This window comes from Balaenoptera musculus, chromosome 11 (genome assembly GCF_009873245.2).
Source record: "Balaenoptera musculus isolate JJ_BM4_2016_0621 chromosome 11, mBalMus1.pri.v3, whole genome shotgun sequence".
In the NCBI taxonomy this organism is placed as follows: Eukaryota; Metazoa; Chordata; class Mammalia; order Artiodactyla; family Balaenopteridae; genus Balaenoptera; species Balaenoptera musculus.
Genome location: NC_045795.1, coordinates 78789692 through 78806928, shown reverse-complemented (window position 1 = coordinate 78806928; position 17237 = coordinate 78789692). Strand labels below are relative to the sequence as shown.

Below are 17237 nucleotides of genomic sequence, written 5' to 3'. Positions count from 1 at the left end.
GCATCATCTGGCAGAGGAAATTACATTTTTGCATATGTAAATGTTGTTTACCATACAAAACATTTTTTTTAAATGTTCTGTGGGAAAATCATGTTTTGGCTATTTAAAATATTCTGCCAGAGGGACTTCCCTGGTGGCACAGTGGTTAAGAATCCGCCTGCCAATGCAGGGGACCCAGGTTCGATCCCTGGTCTGGCAGGATCCCACATGCCACGGAGCAGCTAAGCCTGTGCGCCACAACTACTGAGCCTGCACTCTAGAGCCCGCGAGCCACAACTACTGAAGCCTGCGTGCCACAACTACCGAAGCCTGTGCGCCTAGAGCCCGTGCTCTGCAACAAGAGAAGCCACCACAATGAGAGGCCTGCGCACCGCAACAATGAAGACCCAGCGCAGCCAAAAAAAATATATATATATATATATATTCTGCCAGGGAAAAAAAGCCCAACGTTTGAAAAAATGCTAAATCTGACTTACAGGAACTGCTAATTTAAGCAGAATATGAGAAAGAGTAAAGCTGTTTAAAAATGAAAAAAAGTTTTAAAAAGACAGGGGAGCTAACAACAAGGATGAATGTGAAAAAATACATAGTCAATGAAATACAAGCACGCACATGGCGTACTTTCTTTCCCAGAAGAAGAAAGGCCCATAAATCAGTGGTGGAAGTAGGAGGTTAACTGAGGAAGGAGCGCTAGGTGCCAGTGCTCTTCTCTGTAAGACTGAATCAGGAACTGCTCTTCCTAACTAGTAGGTGGGTTAGTCAGCAGGTGAGGCTGCTGATTTGGATGTTTAGAGATCACTTCCTATATGCCAGCCACTAAGCCAACACCTCGGTCCATTCATTTTCACAGCATCCCTTTGAGGCAGGCAACTGTGATTATTACCTTCTTTTCAGGATATGGAAAGTGCCCACACTACTGGTCTCTTACTTTCCATGCTCACAATCCTGACGTAGGCATTGGGGAAAGCCTAGCTCTGGAAATTTCTACTCCAGAAGATTCTAATTAAAGCAGGACTTTCCTCCCCATGAGAAAGAGATTACCTCCATCATTCCTGCAGGGGTGTGTGTGTGTGTGTGTGAGAGAGAGAGAGAGAGAATGACTTTTACAAATTAAACAAAATACTGGCTCTGAAAACTAGAAACAATTTTGTAGCAATTGTAAACTCATTCATTTAAGATATATTTATAGAGTGCCTATTAGGTAGCACCAAGGGGATACAGTGGAGAAGGCAATAGATTTGCTCCTTGCCCTCGTGTAGTTTGAAGTCTAACAGAGAACACCAAACAACAACAAGACAAAAGGGATGAAACAAACCAGGACAGGAGAAGTTCAGGGCTCAGGGGGCATGTGGCATCCTGGTGCATCCCACAGTACTCTGAGCATCGTCAGATTCCATGCTAGCACATCTGTAACAACTGTCTATGTTGAATGTGGACTTTTGGAAAATGGAGAAATTGTATTTGCACACGTTGTATTGCTTTCTGACTTGGCTTCAGTTGAAGAGTGGTTTGAATCTGAGCACTTCTGAATCATTTGTAGTTATGATGTTGAACCCAGGTCTGAAGGTCGCATTCCACGGATACTAGAGGGGGCAGAATAAGGATCTGGGGCCCTACGTGTTTCAACTGATTATTAGTGGGATTCATCTGGGGCTCCAAAGCCTGGGCAATAGCTAAAATATGGTCTTCTGGAATGATAAGTAGGAAAGGAGCACGTGGTATGTAAACACCTTTGTAGAATTGCCATAAGCTAGTCATGAGCTGTCTAGAGCCATCATAAAGACCAGACTATGATATTCCACACAGGCTCAAGAGGAGTTATTTAGAACTTTAGGTTTAGCATTCAAATTAAAGAAAGGATGTTCTGACAGATCATACTCATCAGGCCAGGTATAAAGGCTGAACGATCAAGAACAATTAGGTGACCGTCTTTCTGTCACTAGGCTGCTCTAATTCACAGAGATGGCAAGCTTTGCAGGTAAACTGATTCCTGGTCAAATCCCAGCTCAGCACATTCTAGCTCTGTAATGTTGGGTAGGTCACTTAACTTTGCTGAGTCTAATTTTCATCATATGTAAAATGGAGAGAGTAGAACCCAGACAGCAGGACTGCTATGAGGAGTAAATAATGAGCACAAAGTAGGAACTGAATGCAAAGAATCTCATGTTATTATTATAAATGATATAAACTACTTTCTCTATGTTATGCTACGCTTGAAGTCAGTATTTGGAAGGCTTTAAAAAATACACTAAGATCATTTCCCCTGTGGCAAGTTTAAGATGACACAGTTTCTCCCCACCTCCACTCTGCAAACATGAAACTGGATCAAAGAGGGTGTTGCTCAGGGCTGCAGAGTTTGATCATCACCAGCTTGGTGCTTCATTTACCAGAATTCTATGCTACCCAGTACCACGGACTTACCTATTCCTGAAACCACTTACTGCTGACCACTCGGGAAACAATTCATTTTAATTCTGCCTCCTGGTGTCTCCCTATCATTTGGGTGTGGGTTTTCCCTTTCTGTGGAAAGTTGCTTCAAATCTCCTTCCTGTTCTTTTCACTGGTGTTCTGCAAAGTCATTTGTGATGTCATCTTTCGCATTTCTGTTGACCAGACTATCTCTCCCTAGTGGCTAATCTCCATCATCACTCCTCTGGGATTCAGTTTTCATGAAGCAGCAGCCAAAGAAGCTTCCCATTTAACATACAATAACATTCAATTCCAGTAAAGCCTGGGAGAAGAAAATGGGCTAACATCTGTCTTTCCATTAACTCCAGGTGATCTCAGTAAGCTGTTCTTCCTTCAGAGCAAACTTCTGTGAGGGGCCAGCTATTACAGAATCCAATCTCCCCTCCTGCACTCAGGTAATTTTACATTCTTATTTGTAGAACCAACTTCCAAACTGCATGTACATATATTTTTTTTCATAATTTACATTTTATTGGTTGTTTTGAGGCTCAATACACATACATTTTAATTTGTACACAATTTTAACGCAAGTACCAAAAATCTAAAAAGTCATGTAGCTGTGATTCTTTCCTAAACAGTTATTCCAGTCAGTTTCCAGCCTAAAATTTGGTGGCAAATATTCCTTAAAAGGATATCAAGTATAAATTTATTTATCACTTATTAATTTGTATTATTTATTTATATATCACATATATTTATATACATTAATACAATAATTACATATTATAAATATGATAAAGAAGTCATTTTAGCACAATTGAAACAAAATAGAAGGTTTATATTTATTCATTCATTCAATAAACATTTCTTGAGCTCCTACTATGTGCCAGCCCTGTACTAGATGCTGAGGGAAACATCATGAAATATGAATGAAATAGATTAAGAGGATTATCATGAAATACTCAACCTTAGAGAAAGGAGTAAGAGAGCCAAAAACAAATCATACATAGCAAAGACAGTTGAGACAATTCTCTTGATGATTTTAGCCACCCTCACCCAAACCAACCTCCCAAAACCTAGCAACATTTCTCATTTATTCATTATATATGATAATTATGAACTTGGACTAAACTGCTGAAACAGAGTTTGAATCTCAAACAGAGTTCGAGACAAACAGAGTTTGTCTCTCACTAGTTGGGGGACCCTTATCAAATTATTTTACCTCTTTAAACCTTAATATCCTTAACTGTAAAATGAAATTACTAATACTGCCTGCCTCATAGGGCTGCTGTAAGAATTAAATGCTGTATTAAATGCACAAGGTGTAGCACATGGTATGTACTCAAAGTTGATTATTATCATTGTTATTATTCAGATTTTGACCTGAATTATTTAGTTAGCTCAATCTACCTATTAATTTCTTACAATTTCAAACATCTTACTAAGATTTTTTTTGAGACTTGTTTATAGATATAAATTCAGAGGTAAGCAAATAACACTTAAGAAAGGATGAACAGACTCACTGAGGATGAGAAACTTAGAAATCCAGGCTCTTGGTCACCTCAGAAGGTTGCAAGAAATACTTTGTATTTTTCATCCCTATTAGCTGTGGAAATGATTGGTTGTATTAGGAGCATTTTAAAGAACCATAAACAAAGTTCATCCTTTAATGCCAAGTCCTAGAAAGAAAACTAGGGAGAAAGAGTACACAAAGGAAACTTCTACCCTTACATATAATTTCTATACTGTTAGATTCTCTAGCAGGAGGGATTTAAATTGAAAAAGAGGAAAATTGTTTAGTGGGAAATACTGAACACGTGCTACATTTTTGAGTAATTTTATAGTGGTTGTCCTAGAATATTTTCCATAGGAATCACCTAATAGTTGGATTTCTTGATATTTTTCTGTCCCTTGCTAAACTCTCAGCAAACCTCAGACACTGTGAGGAATTTTTATTACATAATGGAAAGAAAGATTGTGTATTGGCAGAAATGTCTTTTAGTCAATTACTTTGAAGGTTTAAGAAAAAGCTTTAAATGTTACCCTTTAAAAATCTGATTGTGCACTTGACAGGTATTTCTGTTTTGCCATCTTTACGTTGTGTACCCATCCTAAATCCCAGTCAGACAGATAGATAATGGCAACATTGGTCTATCTGGGTTAACAACTTCTTTAGGGAATTTCAGTCTTGCCAAGTCATTTTTCCCTCCTCCAGGAGAAATATATGCATTAATGTTTCCAGAGTAGTGGACATATGTAGAATATTGCTATTTGGTCCCCGGTGTTGGCAATCTTTGGTATTTTCAACCTTGAGTGCCAGCCTACCAAGCAACAGAAAACTCTCGTTCTGGGACTTTTGGGCAAATACTCATTTTTACAGAAACTGTTTGAAACATCAGGGGTTAAACACCTCTCTCCCTCTCTCTTTCCTTCCCCCCGCCCCGACACCCCCTCCCCCCCCCGCAACCACATCCTCCCTCTCTGGCATGAATTCTTCTGACTTCCAAATATGCATCCCAAGGCAGAGGTAGTTATAGCTTGAAGTGTCAGCTTTGAGCTGCTCCAAGCATCTCTCTGGCAAAAAGCAAGCGGAAGTGATTGAGAAATCCCTCCAGGCACTGGTGCTTCCCCTCGAGTCCACGACAGTCCCCTCGCACTCCTCCCGCCCCCTGCCCCATGCCCATATCTCTAAACCCGGAGGCACTCGGGGGCGCCTAAGTCCCCGCCTCCTCTCGCTGCCCAGAGCGGTTCTTAACCTTTTTTGGGCCCGAGATGTACAGAAAGCTATGGACCTTCTCGCGATGGGGACGGAGGTTGGGAAAAGCACAGCTTTAAAGCTTTGAGAAACTTTAAGGAGACCATGGATTTGAAACACACCGCGAACTGCAAAATAAGAACCCCAACTCTAAACCTCTTGACTTGAGGCGATTAAACCGAGAGCGGAGCTCCGATGCCAAATCTCGTCCCTAGTGAGAAACTGTAGGAAGGGAAGGCGCTCCTGCGCTGGGCCACTTTCACTTGTAAGAAAGCAAAAGAAGGGGGTAGTCAGGGACAGAAATTCATAAAGGGGGAAAGAGAAGAGGGAGGGATGGGGACAGCAGAGAAAAAGAAAAAGAAAGGGAGAGATGCGGAAACTAGAGGGGGAGTGGGGGAAGAGACCACAAGGGGGGAAAGGGGGAGACAGAGACAGAGCGGCACAGAGACACAGGGCGAGGGAGAGAGATTCGGCAGGGGGAAAGAGAGGAGACGGGAGAGAGACAGACTGGGAGCGCCAGGAAAGGGAGAGAACTTTCTCCGCTCTCTGTCCCCAGGGCAGGGAGTCTCAGGAAAGCCCGTCCCCGTGTGGTGGCGGGACCGCAATGGGCTGCCCCAGCGCTCCCGGCGCCTCTGGGAGCACGAGTCCCGCACGGGCGGCCGAGGAACGGACTCGATCTGGGAGGAGGCGGTCCCCGCTCCCTCCGCTTTCTCCTCCCCTCTCCTCCTAGAGGCGGGGACCTGGGTACTTGAGCAGCGGAGGACCCGCGGCCCCCCCCCCGCCTCCGCCCCCCAGCCCCCCATTCAAGAAGCCGCTCCGCTATCCCCGCCAGCACAGGGCGCCCGGCGCGCCTCGGAGCGCACGTTCCGCGCCTTCTCCTGCCCGCTCCCTGGACATTATGCGGCCGGGCAGCCGAGCCCCAGTCCTCCTCCTCCTCCTCCTCCTCCTCCGGCTCCTCCCGCGGCCCGAGCGGCTCAGCTCTCGGCAGGCGGCAGCGTTGCTCAGCCGAGCGCAGACGGGACCCTCGCCGCGAGACCTCAGCGACTCCTAAAGTCAAAAGTTGGCGGCGGGCGCCGGGCTCCGAGCGCTCTTCGCGGCCGCTGCCTAGCGTCGCCGCCGCAGCCGCCAAGGAGGGCAGGAGGGAGGGGGGAGTGGGGGCGGCGGGGGAGGGGTGGGGAGCACCATGCAGTTTGTATCCTGGGCCACACTGCTAACGCTCCTAGTGCGGGACCTGGCCGAGACGGGGAGCCCAGACGCCGCGGCGGCCGTGCGCAGGGACAGGCTGCACCCGAGGCAAGGTAACAAGGCTCGGCCACCGGGACCCCTCCGCCCCTGTCGCCAGCTCCCCAGCCTCCGTGTCCGACAGCGGGCACCCCGCAGCGGAGGCCTCTCTCTCTCTCTTCTCCTTTTCCTAGAAAGAATTGTTTCCCGCTTTGCAGCCTCTCCCTTCTTTAGGTCATTCCCAGCCTATTTCTAGAGAGAGACACACTGTGGAACGAACTTTGTCGTCTCCCCCTTCTTTTAGCCGGATCTTTTTCCTTCCCCACCCCAGGCCCAAACTACAGTTACTTAGTAACTGGGGGCACCACATCGTGGCGTGTTTTATTTTATTCAGGGTATTTGTCAGGATCTGTACTCATGTTACGTGTTTTGACTTATTCATTGTCTGGCTCCGACAGCGCCTAACACTGTTCCTGGCACACAGTAGGTGTTCAGCAAATATATGTCCAGTGACTGAAGGTGAAGGGATTGACTCAAATGGGGGGGAGGAGGGGGAAGCTGGAAAATAACTCAGGACGAAACCGCCCACTTCATTTTTTAATTAAAACTTGCGGAAAATTGAATTATTGGTTCATGTGCCTCTGCTTCTCTCTGCAGTGAAACTATTAGAGACACTGAGCGAATACGAAATCGCGTCTCCCATCCGAGTGAACGCTCTCGGAGAACCCTTTCCCACGAACGTACACTTCAAAAGAAGGCGACGGAGCCTTAACTCTGCCTCTGACCCCTGGCCTGCCTTCGCCTCCTCCTCTTCCTCCGCTACCTACACCCGAGCGCATTACCGCCTCTCCGCCTTCGGCCAGCAATTTCTATTTAATCTCACCGCCCATGCCGGATTTATCGCTCCAATGTTCACTGTCACCCTCCTCGGGGCACCCGGGGTGAACCAGACGAAGTTTTATTCTGAGGAGGAAGCGGAACTCAAGCACTGTTTCTACAAAGGCCATGTCAATACCAAGTCCGAGCACACGGCCGTCATCAGCCTCTGCTCAGGAATGGTAAGTGGACGCGCACCCCTCCCCTGCCCTCTCGCCTCCTCACCCGCTTCTAGGAGACTTAATTGCTCTCTCGCCTAAGACCCTCACTGCCGCCGTCTCTGCTCTGGCGTTAAGTATCAGCTGCAAACTTGTTTGCGTCCTACGCTTTGGGTGGCTACACCGGTGAGTGCGCGAGAGTAGCGCACGCATCCGACCCCGGGGAGTTCTGGATGTTTCGGAGCTTTCTAGGGTCCGAATTCGACTCAGCTGAGTGTTGTCCCACACCGGTAGGTGGCTGGGAAGTCAGTTTCCACACTCGGAGAGAGTTGTCCTTCCTTGCTGCAAACTCGGCCGCCCAGGAGCGGAGCAGCTGAGCGCAGGGAGAACCCGACTCCTTATTGGCGCGTCTTGAGTCGGGGGTGTGGGCTGAGAATCCCCAGGCACGGGTACGGGGAGTTCCTTCCGTGTGTCTTGGAGGGCGCTGAGTAATCTAGAGTCCCCACGTTCTCTCAGGGCCTTTTTTCACGCGCCAGGAACCCTGAGGCTGAACTGGATTGACAGGGAACAGGTCCCGTCCCAGGAACGGAAGGGTGGGCCGAGGGCTCAGGGGGCGGGGAATGGGGCGGAGCCTGCCTTGGACGCTTTGCATCAGGGAGGAAACTGGGAATGGGGGGTGCGGCGCAGTGCGACTCTGCACCCTGCTGGTGGGGTGGCCCCAAGAAGCAGAAATACTGGGAGAGAGCTTGGAGAGGCTGCCCGGAGGAGGTTTCAGTTCTTCTGGGGTTTCCACCACCCATGGGGTGCCAGAGAATCAGAAAAGAGCCTGCGGCGCGCGTTTCCCTAGAGGGAAGGCGAGAGGGCGGGGCGGCCACCTCTCTGCGCTGCAAAATACGCACTTAGCAGGGGATCCAAGTTGGTACCCCTACCCCCTGCTTAGTTACGCCCCCCCCGCCCCACTTGCCCTCCAGTCGGCCCCACGAGGTATCCGCCCTCTCCCCTCTTGATGTTTGAGGACCCGCTGTAAGGTTCTGACCCGAGCAAGAGCTGTTCTAGGACTTTCCCAAGCGACGTGCGTTTGTGCCTCGCGCTATGACGCAGAAACTATCGCAGGTCAGACTCTCCCAGCCCAAGGGCGCTCTGCGCCCTGCGCCCCCGTTATAGTATTACTTTTCCCCAGAGCACCCATTAACTCCCCATCGTTATTACCTTTTCGAAGTGGGAGCTTGGATACTTACCCGGGGCTCTTGGCTGCTCCCTCCACGCGCTATGAGTGGCTCGAGTCCCGCATCTGGATGTCTCATCTATCTCCGCTGCTCAACCGAGGGGTCGTGTGGGGAGCGAGGCAAGCTTGAAGACTCCGAGGGGGGAGGGTTAGCCCATGATTGCGAGGACGAAGATGAACGCCTTTAGCCCCCAGCAAAGCTCCCGGAGCCGCCGTGCGTTGTTGAGATGGTTTGGGGGTGGGCGGAGACGGCAGTTAGGCGAAGAGGAGGGGGTGCTGCGGTGAGTCACCGCTGCCCCAAGACGCCTGGAATCTTTATGTTATTAGCAAGGTTGGGGTTTGGGTGGGCACAAGTCAGGTGCCGGAACCCAGAGCATCAGAGTGTCCCCAAATCCCAAGGTTGTAACCCACAATTCCGGAACCTTACTGATAGGGCTACGTGTGTACGTCAAGTTTGTAAACAGCCTTTACTCCTCCTCCCTCCCCGCCTCCACACCCCGCTGAGTGGCCGCAGCAGCGGTATGTTTTACTGCGCAGAACCTTAATTTCTATTGGCAATTTTAGGTGGTAACTCGCACGTGTTAACTTCGGAGTAGTAACTCTCTCAGGGAACTGAGGGCCGGGACTTCAGAAGGACTGACTGTCTAGACCTTGAGGAGTCCATTTATATTGCGTTTAATTTGCAATCTGGCCCTTTTTTTTGGGGGGGGGGCAAGGTCTGGCACACATATGAAAAATATGCGAGCTGGCTGTTTGTGTCTTCAGGGACGAATCAGCTCCACAACCCTTGCCCTTTTGTCTTCCTCCTGGAAGTTATCTTTCCTCCCAAGATGTCCCCTTACCGTTTCAGTACTAATAGTATCCTGATGTTCCTCGTGGCCCACGCAGGAAACCTTCCTGGAAATCTTTCACTCTTCAGAGTGAGACATGCCAACCTTCCCCCCTCCCGTCACCCCACCGGTCAGTTATTAGTTCCCCTGAATTCCCTCTCAGATGCGTTTCTCACCTGTTCTGAGCATCCCTACTATGACTCTAGAGCTCTTTCCCTCTCTCTTCCTCTGTCATTAGGACTGATGTCTAAGAAATATTTCCATCTGGCTTCTTCTCTGGTCTTTTTTCTTTAATCCCTGCCACACACTACTAACAGATTAATGATGACAAGGCACAAGATCGCATGGGCTACCCTGTTCATTTACTTCACAGACCGCCCCACTGCCTAGTGAATGGCTATAAACTCCTCCATCTGGCACTTCAGACCATTGACAGTGTACCTCCTCACCCCTTGCACAGCCACATGTCCAGTCTCATCTGTTAAGCTTTCCTTCACAAATCCTGCATTTCAGGCAACCTGCTCTCACGCATTTCTCTGCATTTCCCTCCCGTCCTAGTTCTACCTCATAGCCTTTGGGCCTTTGGATTTACTTGGTGATCTCACTCTGCTTCACATGCTCAAATCATACCCTTCTTTCAAAGTGTAACTAAGGTATCTTGTTCCCCAGGAAACCTCTCTGTCGTCCTTCAGACTGCTGTCATCTCTCCGTCTCCACTTTCATAGACTCTTACCTCCATCTCTCTTTGATGTTTAGTATGCTGTCCCTTGTAGTATGGTTCTTGGAACACGTGTTCTATCCCCTTTTCCTTGGCAGTAAGGTCAGCATCAATTCATTTCTCTCCCGTATTGGAGCCTTGTATATTATAAGCACTTAGTACCTGTGTTTGGATAAATGGTCACCTTACCCAAGAAAGGATTACTCTTCAGTCAAGCAATTGTTTTGTGAATCAGCCCCAAAATTAATTTGACTTCATATAGATACCATTTACTGAAGTCTTACTATGTGTCTTGTACTATAATAAGTATTTTATGTATGCATTATTTCATCTAAATCCTTACAACAGCCCAATCCTTGAAACAACCCATTTTGCCGATGAGGACACTGAGGCTTTGAGAGTTGGGGCCTTGCTGGAGGTTTCACAGCTAGTAAGTGGCAGAGTTGGGGTTCCCACCCAATCTTTCTGACCCGTACTCTTAACCATGGGCCAGAGAATGAATCTTTGTTCTTAAAGAGAATTTCAAAGTTTTTGTTTGTTTGTTTTTAAAGCACTGGACTAGAGTCAGGGTACCTGAGTTCTAGATTCACCATGGGTACTATTCAGCTGCTTCTGTATCACTGAAGGGGATAAGCCAGTTCCTCCCTCTGGGCCTCAGTTTCCCCTTTCAATAATCAAAGGTGCCAGATCTTCACCAGATGGGCTCCCAGATTCTTTCTCAGTATTTATAGCCTGTCTCTAGTAGCTTTCCCATGTTGTAGTCAGCTTCCTGCTCTGTGCTCAGAGAACACCGGAGTTGTATGTTGAAAATGGAGAGAGGTGCCCGGGTGAAAATAAACTTGTTAAATCACTTCTTCTCTGGACACCAGTTACTCTGTCTCTTATTTTGACACCAGACTACACTAGAGCTGTCTTCTCTTTAAGTCAGTGGTTCATGAGAGCCACATGGAGAGCTTTTTAAAAAATACAGATGTTAGTCCACACCACTGGAAATTCCAAATCTGCAGATATAGGGTAGCGCCCCAAATCTAAATTTTTTTTTCAACTTCCTAGGCAATTTTGACACTTAGCTGGGTTTGGGAACCCCAGTGTCTTAGCCAAGTGCTTGAAAACTTTATCATGCCTAAGAATTCTAAAATTTCAATTCCTGGGCCCTACCCCCAGATACTTTGATTCGGTAGATCAGATTTGGGGTGGAGTGCGATTATTTGAGTATCTAACTAACTCCTGGATGACGCTCGTGCTGCTGCTGACGTTCAAGGACATTCATTTCCCTGTGTCCAGGGGAAAGTCCAAGGCCTCTGCCTTTTTCCCACCACTGAGGGAAAAGGAACAATGGAGAAAGAGAGAAGAGCTTGATATTTCCCTTGAAACCCTGCCCACCGGCATGGCATAGGGAACTTTTTAGTGTTCTTGTAATGTTTTGTTTGGGTGGTTCAACTTTGAGTCACCATTTATCATTTGCAAAACTTGTTGGTACGTGGGAAGGGGAGGAGAAAGAGTTACCTCTTTCAAGGTGCTTAGAGTGATTGGCAAACGCAAATTGTATCCTGGTGGTTAGAGGCTAACCCTGCAACACCAAAAGCCACTCATGTGCTCTAAGCCTTTACAAGGTATCACTTTGCTAAGCACTTCACACGCATTATCTTATTAATCTGCACAATAAGTGACAGTAAGTATTTTTGTCCTTAATTGATAAACAAGGAAGCTGAAGCTCAGAGCAGTTAAGGAACTTGCCCAAGGTGGGTGGGTAAGTGACAGTGCTGGGATTGGAACCTCTGGCAGCCTGACTGCAAAGTCTTATCCCATGTCACTCCCTATGGCCAAGGGAAGGAGTGGTAAGAGACTCGTGTGCCAGTGTCACAGGTGGCACCACCTTGAGTGCCTTGTGGTCAACATATGCTTTCGATTTTGAAGTCATAATAAGGCTTCCGTGGGTAGGCTTTTGCTTTTGGAGCTGATACTTGTCCCTGAGTTTCCAGGCTGTCTTAATGCACAGAAACACTCTTCTTTCAACAGTCTGTAGGAGTGTATATAATTAGAACTTGAGCACCAAGGAAGTATTTCTTACAGACAGGTGTGGATAGCAGGTGCAATAAAGTAGGGTCCAATCAAGGGTAAGATACTGATACGGCAGAGAGTGGGGAAAAAACCAAAAAAACAGACAAAAAAAAACAACTGCTTCTCCAAATATGTCGGAAAGACTTTTCAGTTTAAGCAGCCCTCATGGGAAAGGGATTGGGTAAATGATGCCATTCACTTGGCAACATTCCACTGTCCTTTTCCTCCCAGTGGCTGAGTTATATTAAATCAACCTCTCATCTCTCTTGATTTGCAGCTGGGCACATTCCGGTCCCACGATGGGGATTATTTTATTGAACCACTGCTGTCCATTGATGAGCAAGAAGATGAAGAGGAACAAAACAAACCCCACGTTATCTATAGGCGCAGCACCCCTCACAGAGAGCCCTCAACAGGAAGGCGTGCGTGTGACACCTCAGGTATTTGCTTCTTCCTTAAGCAGAGACCCCCGCTGTGTGAGCTGGGTTAATTGCCGGGATACAAAGATGTAGCTCTTTCACAGGCTACAGAGCGCTACCATTTACTTTGTCTTTTATTCAGTCTTCAAGCCAGGTAGGTATATCCCCATTGTATCAGTACAAATGTGGAAACTATGAAGAGGTTTAGTAACTTGTCCAAGGTCACACAGTGAATAAGTGACAAATCCAGGATTCGAACTCAAAGAGCAGCGACTCCAAGCCCACTCTGGGCAGAGCTGCCTCTTTTGCTGAAGTTGCTCACGTTTAGGATTATGCTTTAGTAATGTCTTGAGGCTATTGTCGCCATATCCTCAATCAGCAATTGCTTGTGTTTTCTTGCTGTGTTGGTGTTTTCTATTCATTTGGACTTTTTTTTTTTTTTAACAATGTAGGGTTACGAAAAAGTCTTACAGATGCAACGCACAAAAACTTCTATATGTTTATTGGAATTTTCCAATCAACTTCAGTTTAGTTAATGTTGTGTGGCTTCAGGAAATACAGGAATGGAGCTGTGGGTTGCACTGTCAGGTGTCAGTCGAATGCACATATGTCCACCATAGATCTTCCTCCATCCTGGTCAGATTCTTTGAGGCTTGGTGCTGACACACTTGGCCAATGTCAGGGGTATGTCCTCTGGGCACACTGGAAAGCTTATGCTTCTGTATGCTTCTCCTTCTGCAGTCCTGAAGCACCCTTTCACTGTCTTTGAAGCCTAGTTACTTTCTCTCTGATGATAGTGTATCATTAGAAACCATCCATGTATTTGGTCCTGTGTTTTAGGGTGTTGGTTAAAATACCATCTTTTTTATTCTTGGACTTCCTGTTTCTGAAAATTTATCCCTCTACCTATTCTTTATTTTCAAAAGTTGCTTCCCCAAACTAAATAACTTCTCAGGGTCTTTCTGGCTTCTCCAGATAAGACGAAAATTCAAGACAAAGGGGGTTTTCCTAAAATGATCACTTGTTTCATCTTGTATCTGTATCAGGTTCTTCCACTGTGACAGTGCGATGTCCTATTCTCTCCTGGAATTATTACTTCTAAAGTGAATCCTTTAACAAAGGATGACATTGGCTGCTTATAACCTGGTGTAGTCAAGTTGTAGCATATGGCATCGTTAAGTCTTTCAGCTTTATCCCATCCAGTCCTGTGTTCTTAACCACCAGGGCTAGATGGAACTTAACTAAAATATTCTGTCAGTTAGACTCTCTGCAGAGCCAAGGGGTGGAGGTGGGAGTCTGAGGGAGGGGTGTACTCAGAAACAATAGCCAGGGTGCCAAGACTGCCAGCTGCTGGCAAGTTCAATGGCAAGACATTTATCACATCTTTTTGACCATGCTAGTAAGAATGTTGACCTTTACTTCTTGAATTCCCAAATCTGAAATAGCCAGTGCGTATTTCATACATGTGTCTAAAACATACATATATCATGTAATAAAAAGGAAATACGTGATTCAAGAGAGGAAGAGAAAAGTCTTTCTTAATACTATCATTCCAAAAATCCTCAGGGTTCATTTTTCAGTTTAATTATCCAAGTAAATAGACATTTGATTTCCTGGACTAGATGACAAGTCATTGTCAAGTTCAGTTAGAAACACAAAAAGGAGGGAATCTGAAAAAGTAAAGATTGAGGACAACACAAGATGCCTTAATTTTTCAGAACAGCTTTATTTGGGATCTAATTATTGGTGGGGGCCTTTGAGTGCCACCTTTCAAATCACCAGTGCCAACTTTTAGTTTTCTTTCTGGTTTTTGCTTACCAGTGACCGATATGACAGGCCCTTCCTTCACCCCGTGTGATGAATCAGAAGCCTGGCAGTTTTGATTGGCTCTTTCAAAGGTTGCTGCTGGACTTTGCCACTCTGGTTTCTCTCTTCCAGCTGCTTCTGCACCCCTTCTTTGAATTCAGATGCAGGCGGCTCAGAACAGTTGGAGAGAACTTTGGAATATGGCACAGTTCACCAGCAGCCATTAGAGGGATGGACCAGCAGGTCACGGAAACCTCCAAAACCAGGTAGCCTTGGCACAGGGAGTGAAAGTTGGTGGGGGTGGGAGAACTCCCTCTGGCCAGAGGGGAAAATATCCTCTCTGCAAATGTCAATTCATTCAGCTTCAGGGATTTCCCCTACTAAGAGCAGTGGTTGATAATCAGAGATAAACTTTAGAAGTACCCTGGGAGCCTCATGCAGAGTCTTTAAACAAACAAACAAACAAACACCTCTTGCAGGGAAGTGAAATAGAGCAAGAATCAGTGGGTTTACTAAGTGTTCCAGGTGATTCAGAAGCTGAGCTAAATGTGAGAGTTCCCGCTAAAGTTGGATTTAGGGCAGTAACCACTATCCATAGCCAGTGCTGCCCCTGCCCTGGACTTGGCTTTCTCCTTCACTGCTTTCCATCTTCTCTTCTCAGAGGGTGATGGAATGTTCGAGCTAGAGGAAACTAGCTCTAGGTCAACATGCTAATTCTACCCGGGTGAGCAAAAACTGTAGGCCTGGGATGTTAAGTTACTTATTTCCAAGAGTGATACCCTATATATTCAACAAGAAACCATCAGAATTTGAGGTCACCCAAGCCTGGGAGCAGGCCCCTGGAAGCCCTCTGCTGAGCTAGGTGTAACCGTTTAGGTGCTGGATTATGGCAGTCTTCCCAGAACAGGGCACTGTGGTGGTGACACCTGTTTCCTATAGAATAGAAGTCTTGCTCATTTCTGATTGTTGATGTATGTCTCATTTTCAAAAAAGATTCTGAGATAACTGCTATTAAAAAGACATGTGTAGAAGGAGTCTTATATAGTGAAAACTTCATGGGTTTAGAAAGGAGTCTACAACATAATTTATTCATTCATGTGTGCATTTATTCATTCAGCCATGAGCTATTTATTGAGTAACTCCTCTGTACCATGAGGATAAAACCAGGAACCATCTTTATTCCAGTTAGATGTGTGACCTCAAGCACGTTTAGAGCATAAAGTAAGAATAACATATACCTTCCAAGGGAGTAGTCAGGACTAAATGAGTATGAAACAATGCAAGCTCCCAGGACAGATGGTAGACAATCACTGAAAGGGAGATTTTTTTAAAAAAGATTGTAAAAATAGAAATTAAAACACCATAGCCAGGGAAAGAAAACTCAAAATACCAAAACCCAAAGTTAATTAGATCTCTGTGATTAAGCTTAGAGCTTCTTTGTTACCTGGCCATAGAGGGCCCATAAGGGACTTGCCCAAGGTCCCCCTGCCAGCAAGCAGCAGGACTGAGAGCCCTTTCTGTACCTAATGCAGCATTTTGGAATTTTATTTCCTGTAACTGTCTCTTAGCCCAGTGACTGTGTTTCTGTTACGCCCTCATTGGTTGTGTCTGTGTGTATACACGCGGGCCACTTGAGTGCATCTGCATCCATTTGTGGTTTTCATCCTGTTGGTGGGTTCCTCAGAATTCAGGATGGAGTGTGGGGTGGCTTCTCTTTCTTATGGCGTGCCCTTGTGACTAGTCTCCCCTATCCACTGGGTCCTCAGTTGAGGTCACTGAGGTGACTGCCTGCCCGCCCTGCGCATCAGGGGGGCCAAGTGGTAGGCTCGTGGGAGCCGTTTGGGAGAGTTTGTTGCTCTTATAAGCCACTTCCTGCTGATCCTTCACATTGCATTTCCAGATGACACCCCAAGTTTCGTCTCACAGACACTCGCTATTTGACCCTGGATTTTGCACAAGAGGATTTAGTTGTTTTCATTAGTGACAGAGACGTGTTTCCCAGTAGGTGAATGAGAGGAAGGCAGGGGAGAAGGCCAACAGAAGGCTGTTTTGTTTGCCTGGGCCTGAAAGACAGTGTCTCTCTGTTACTAAAATGCCTCTCTCACCCTCCCATCTCAGCAAGGCTAGCTCCTTTGTTTTGTTTTTTTTCATAAGGCATTTAAAAATTGTACACTTGTTGACCCATCAATGCCACTTCTAAGGAAGTAATTGGACAATTGTGCATAGAGGTTTATGTGAGAATACTCAGTCTGGTGTTGTTTAGTATAGCAAAAGGCTGGAAACAACCTAAGTGCCTTTGGTTAGAGGATAGATCAATAATTTATGAAGTCTGCATTTGATGGATTACTATGCAGCCATTAAAAATGATGGCAGGCAAACACAGAAATAGATATATTAAGTGAACACACAAGTGATGAAGTTGTATGTAGGGTATGAGCTCATTTTTTTTTAAATGATGGCAAAGCGTGTGGAGGAGCATATATGTATAAAGAAAAAAATCTGAAGCAACGTGCACAAAAATGTTAAAAGGGACTATTCCTTATTGGTAGGAACATATGCAGTCCTCCCCTTTTTATTTTATAGTTTTTGCTATAATCATAATAGTTTCATAATCAAAAAATGCAGTAAAAAAAAATGCAGTTTCATAATCAAAAAATGCAGTAAAAAAAAATGCAGTTAAAAAGAAATGGGGGTGGTGGCATGTAGTTATTTTGTAGCCCCGTGGCACTTGTCACCGGGGACCAACAGCCAAGCCAAGA

At 46.1% G+C, this 17237-nt stretch overlaps 1 protein-coding gene and 1 long non-coding RNA gene across 3 annotated transcripts in view; one reads left to right on the top strand and one right to left on the bottom strand.

Moving 5' to 3' along the window:
• The window catches only part of LOC118903391, a 247347-nt gene extending 238261 nt beyond the window's left edge, over window positions 1-9086 (bottom strand). The window contains exon 1 of the long non-coding RNA XR_005021807.1: window positions 8658-9086. This is a non-coding gene — a long non-coding RNA (uncharacterized LOC118903391). The remainder of the gene's footprint in view (window positions 1-8657) is intronic.
• ADAMTS9 (ADAM metallopeptidase with thrombospondin type 1 motif 9) overlaps window positions 6348-17237 on the top strand; it is a 169695-nt gene continuing 158805 nt past the window's right edge. For both annotated transcript variants that reach the window (XM_036868421.1, XM_036868422.1), the window contains exons 1-3: window positions 6348-6462; window positions 7043-7443; window positions 12531-12693. In XM_036868421.1, the coding sequence (XP_036724316.1) occupies window positions 6348-6462; window positions 7043-7443; window positions 12531-12693 (679 nt within the window). The remainder of the gene's footprint in view (window positions 6463-7042; window positions 7444-12530; window positions 12694-17237) is intronic.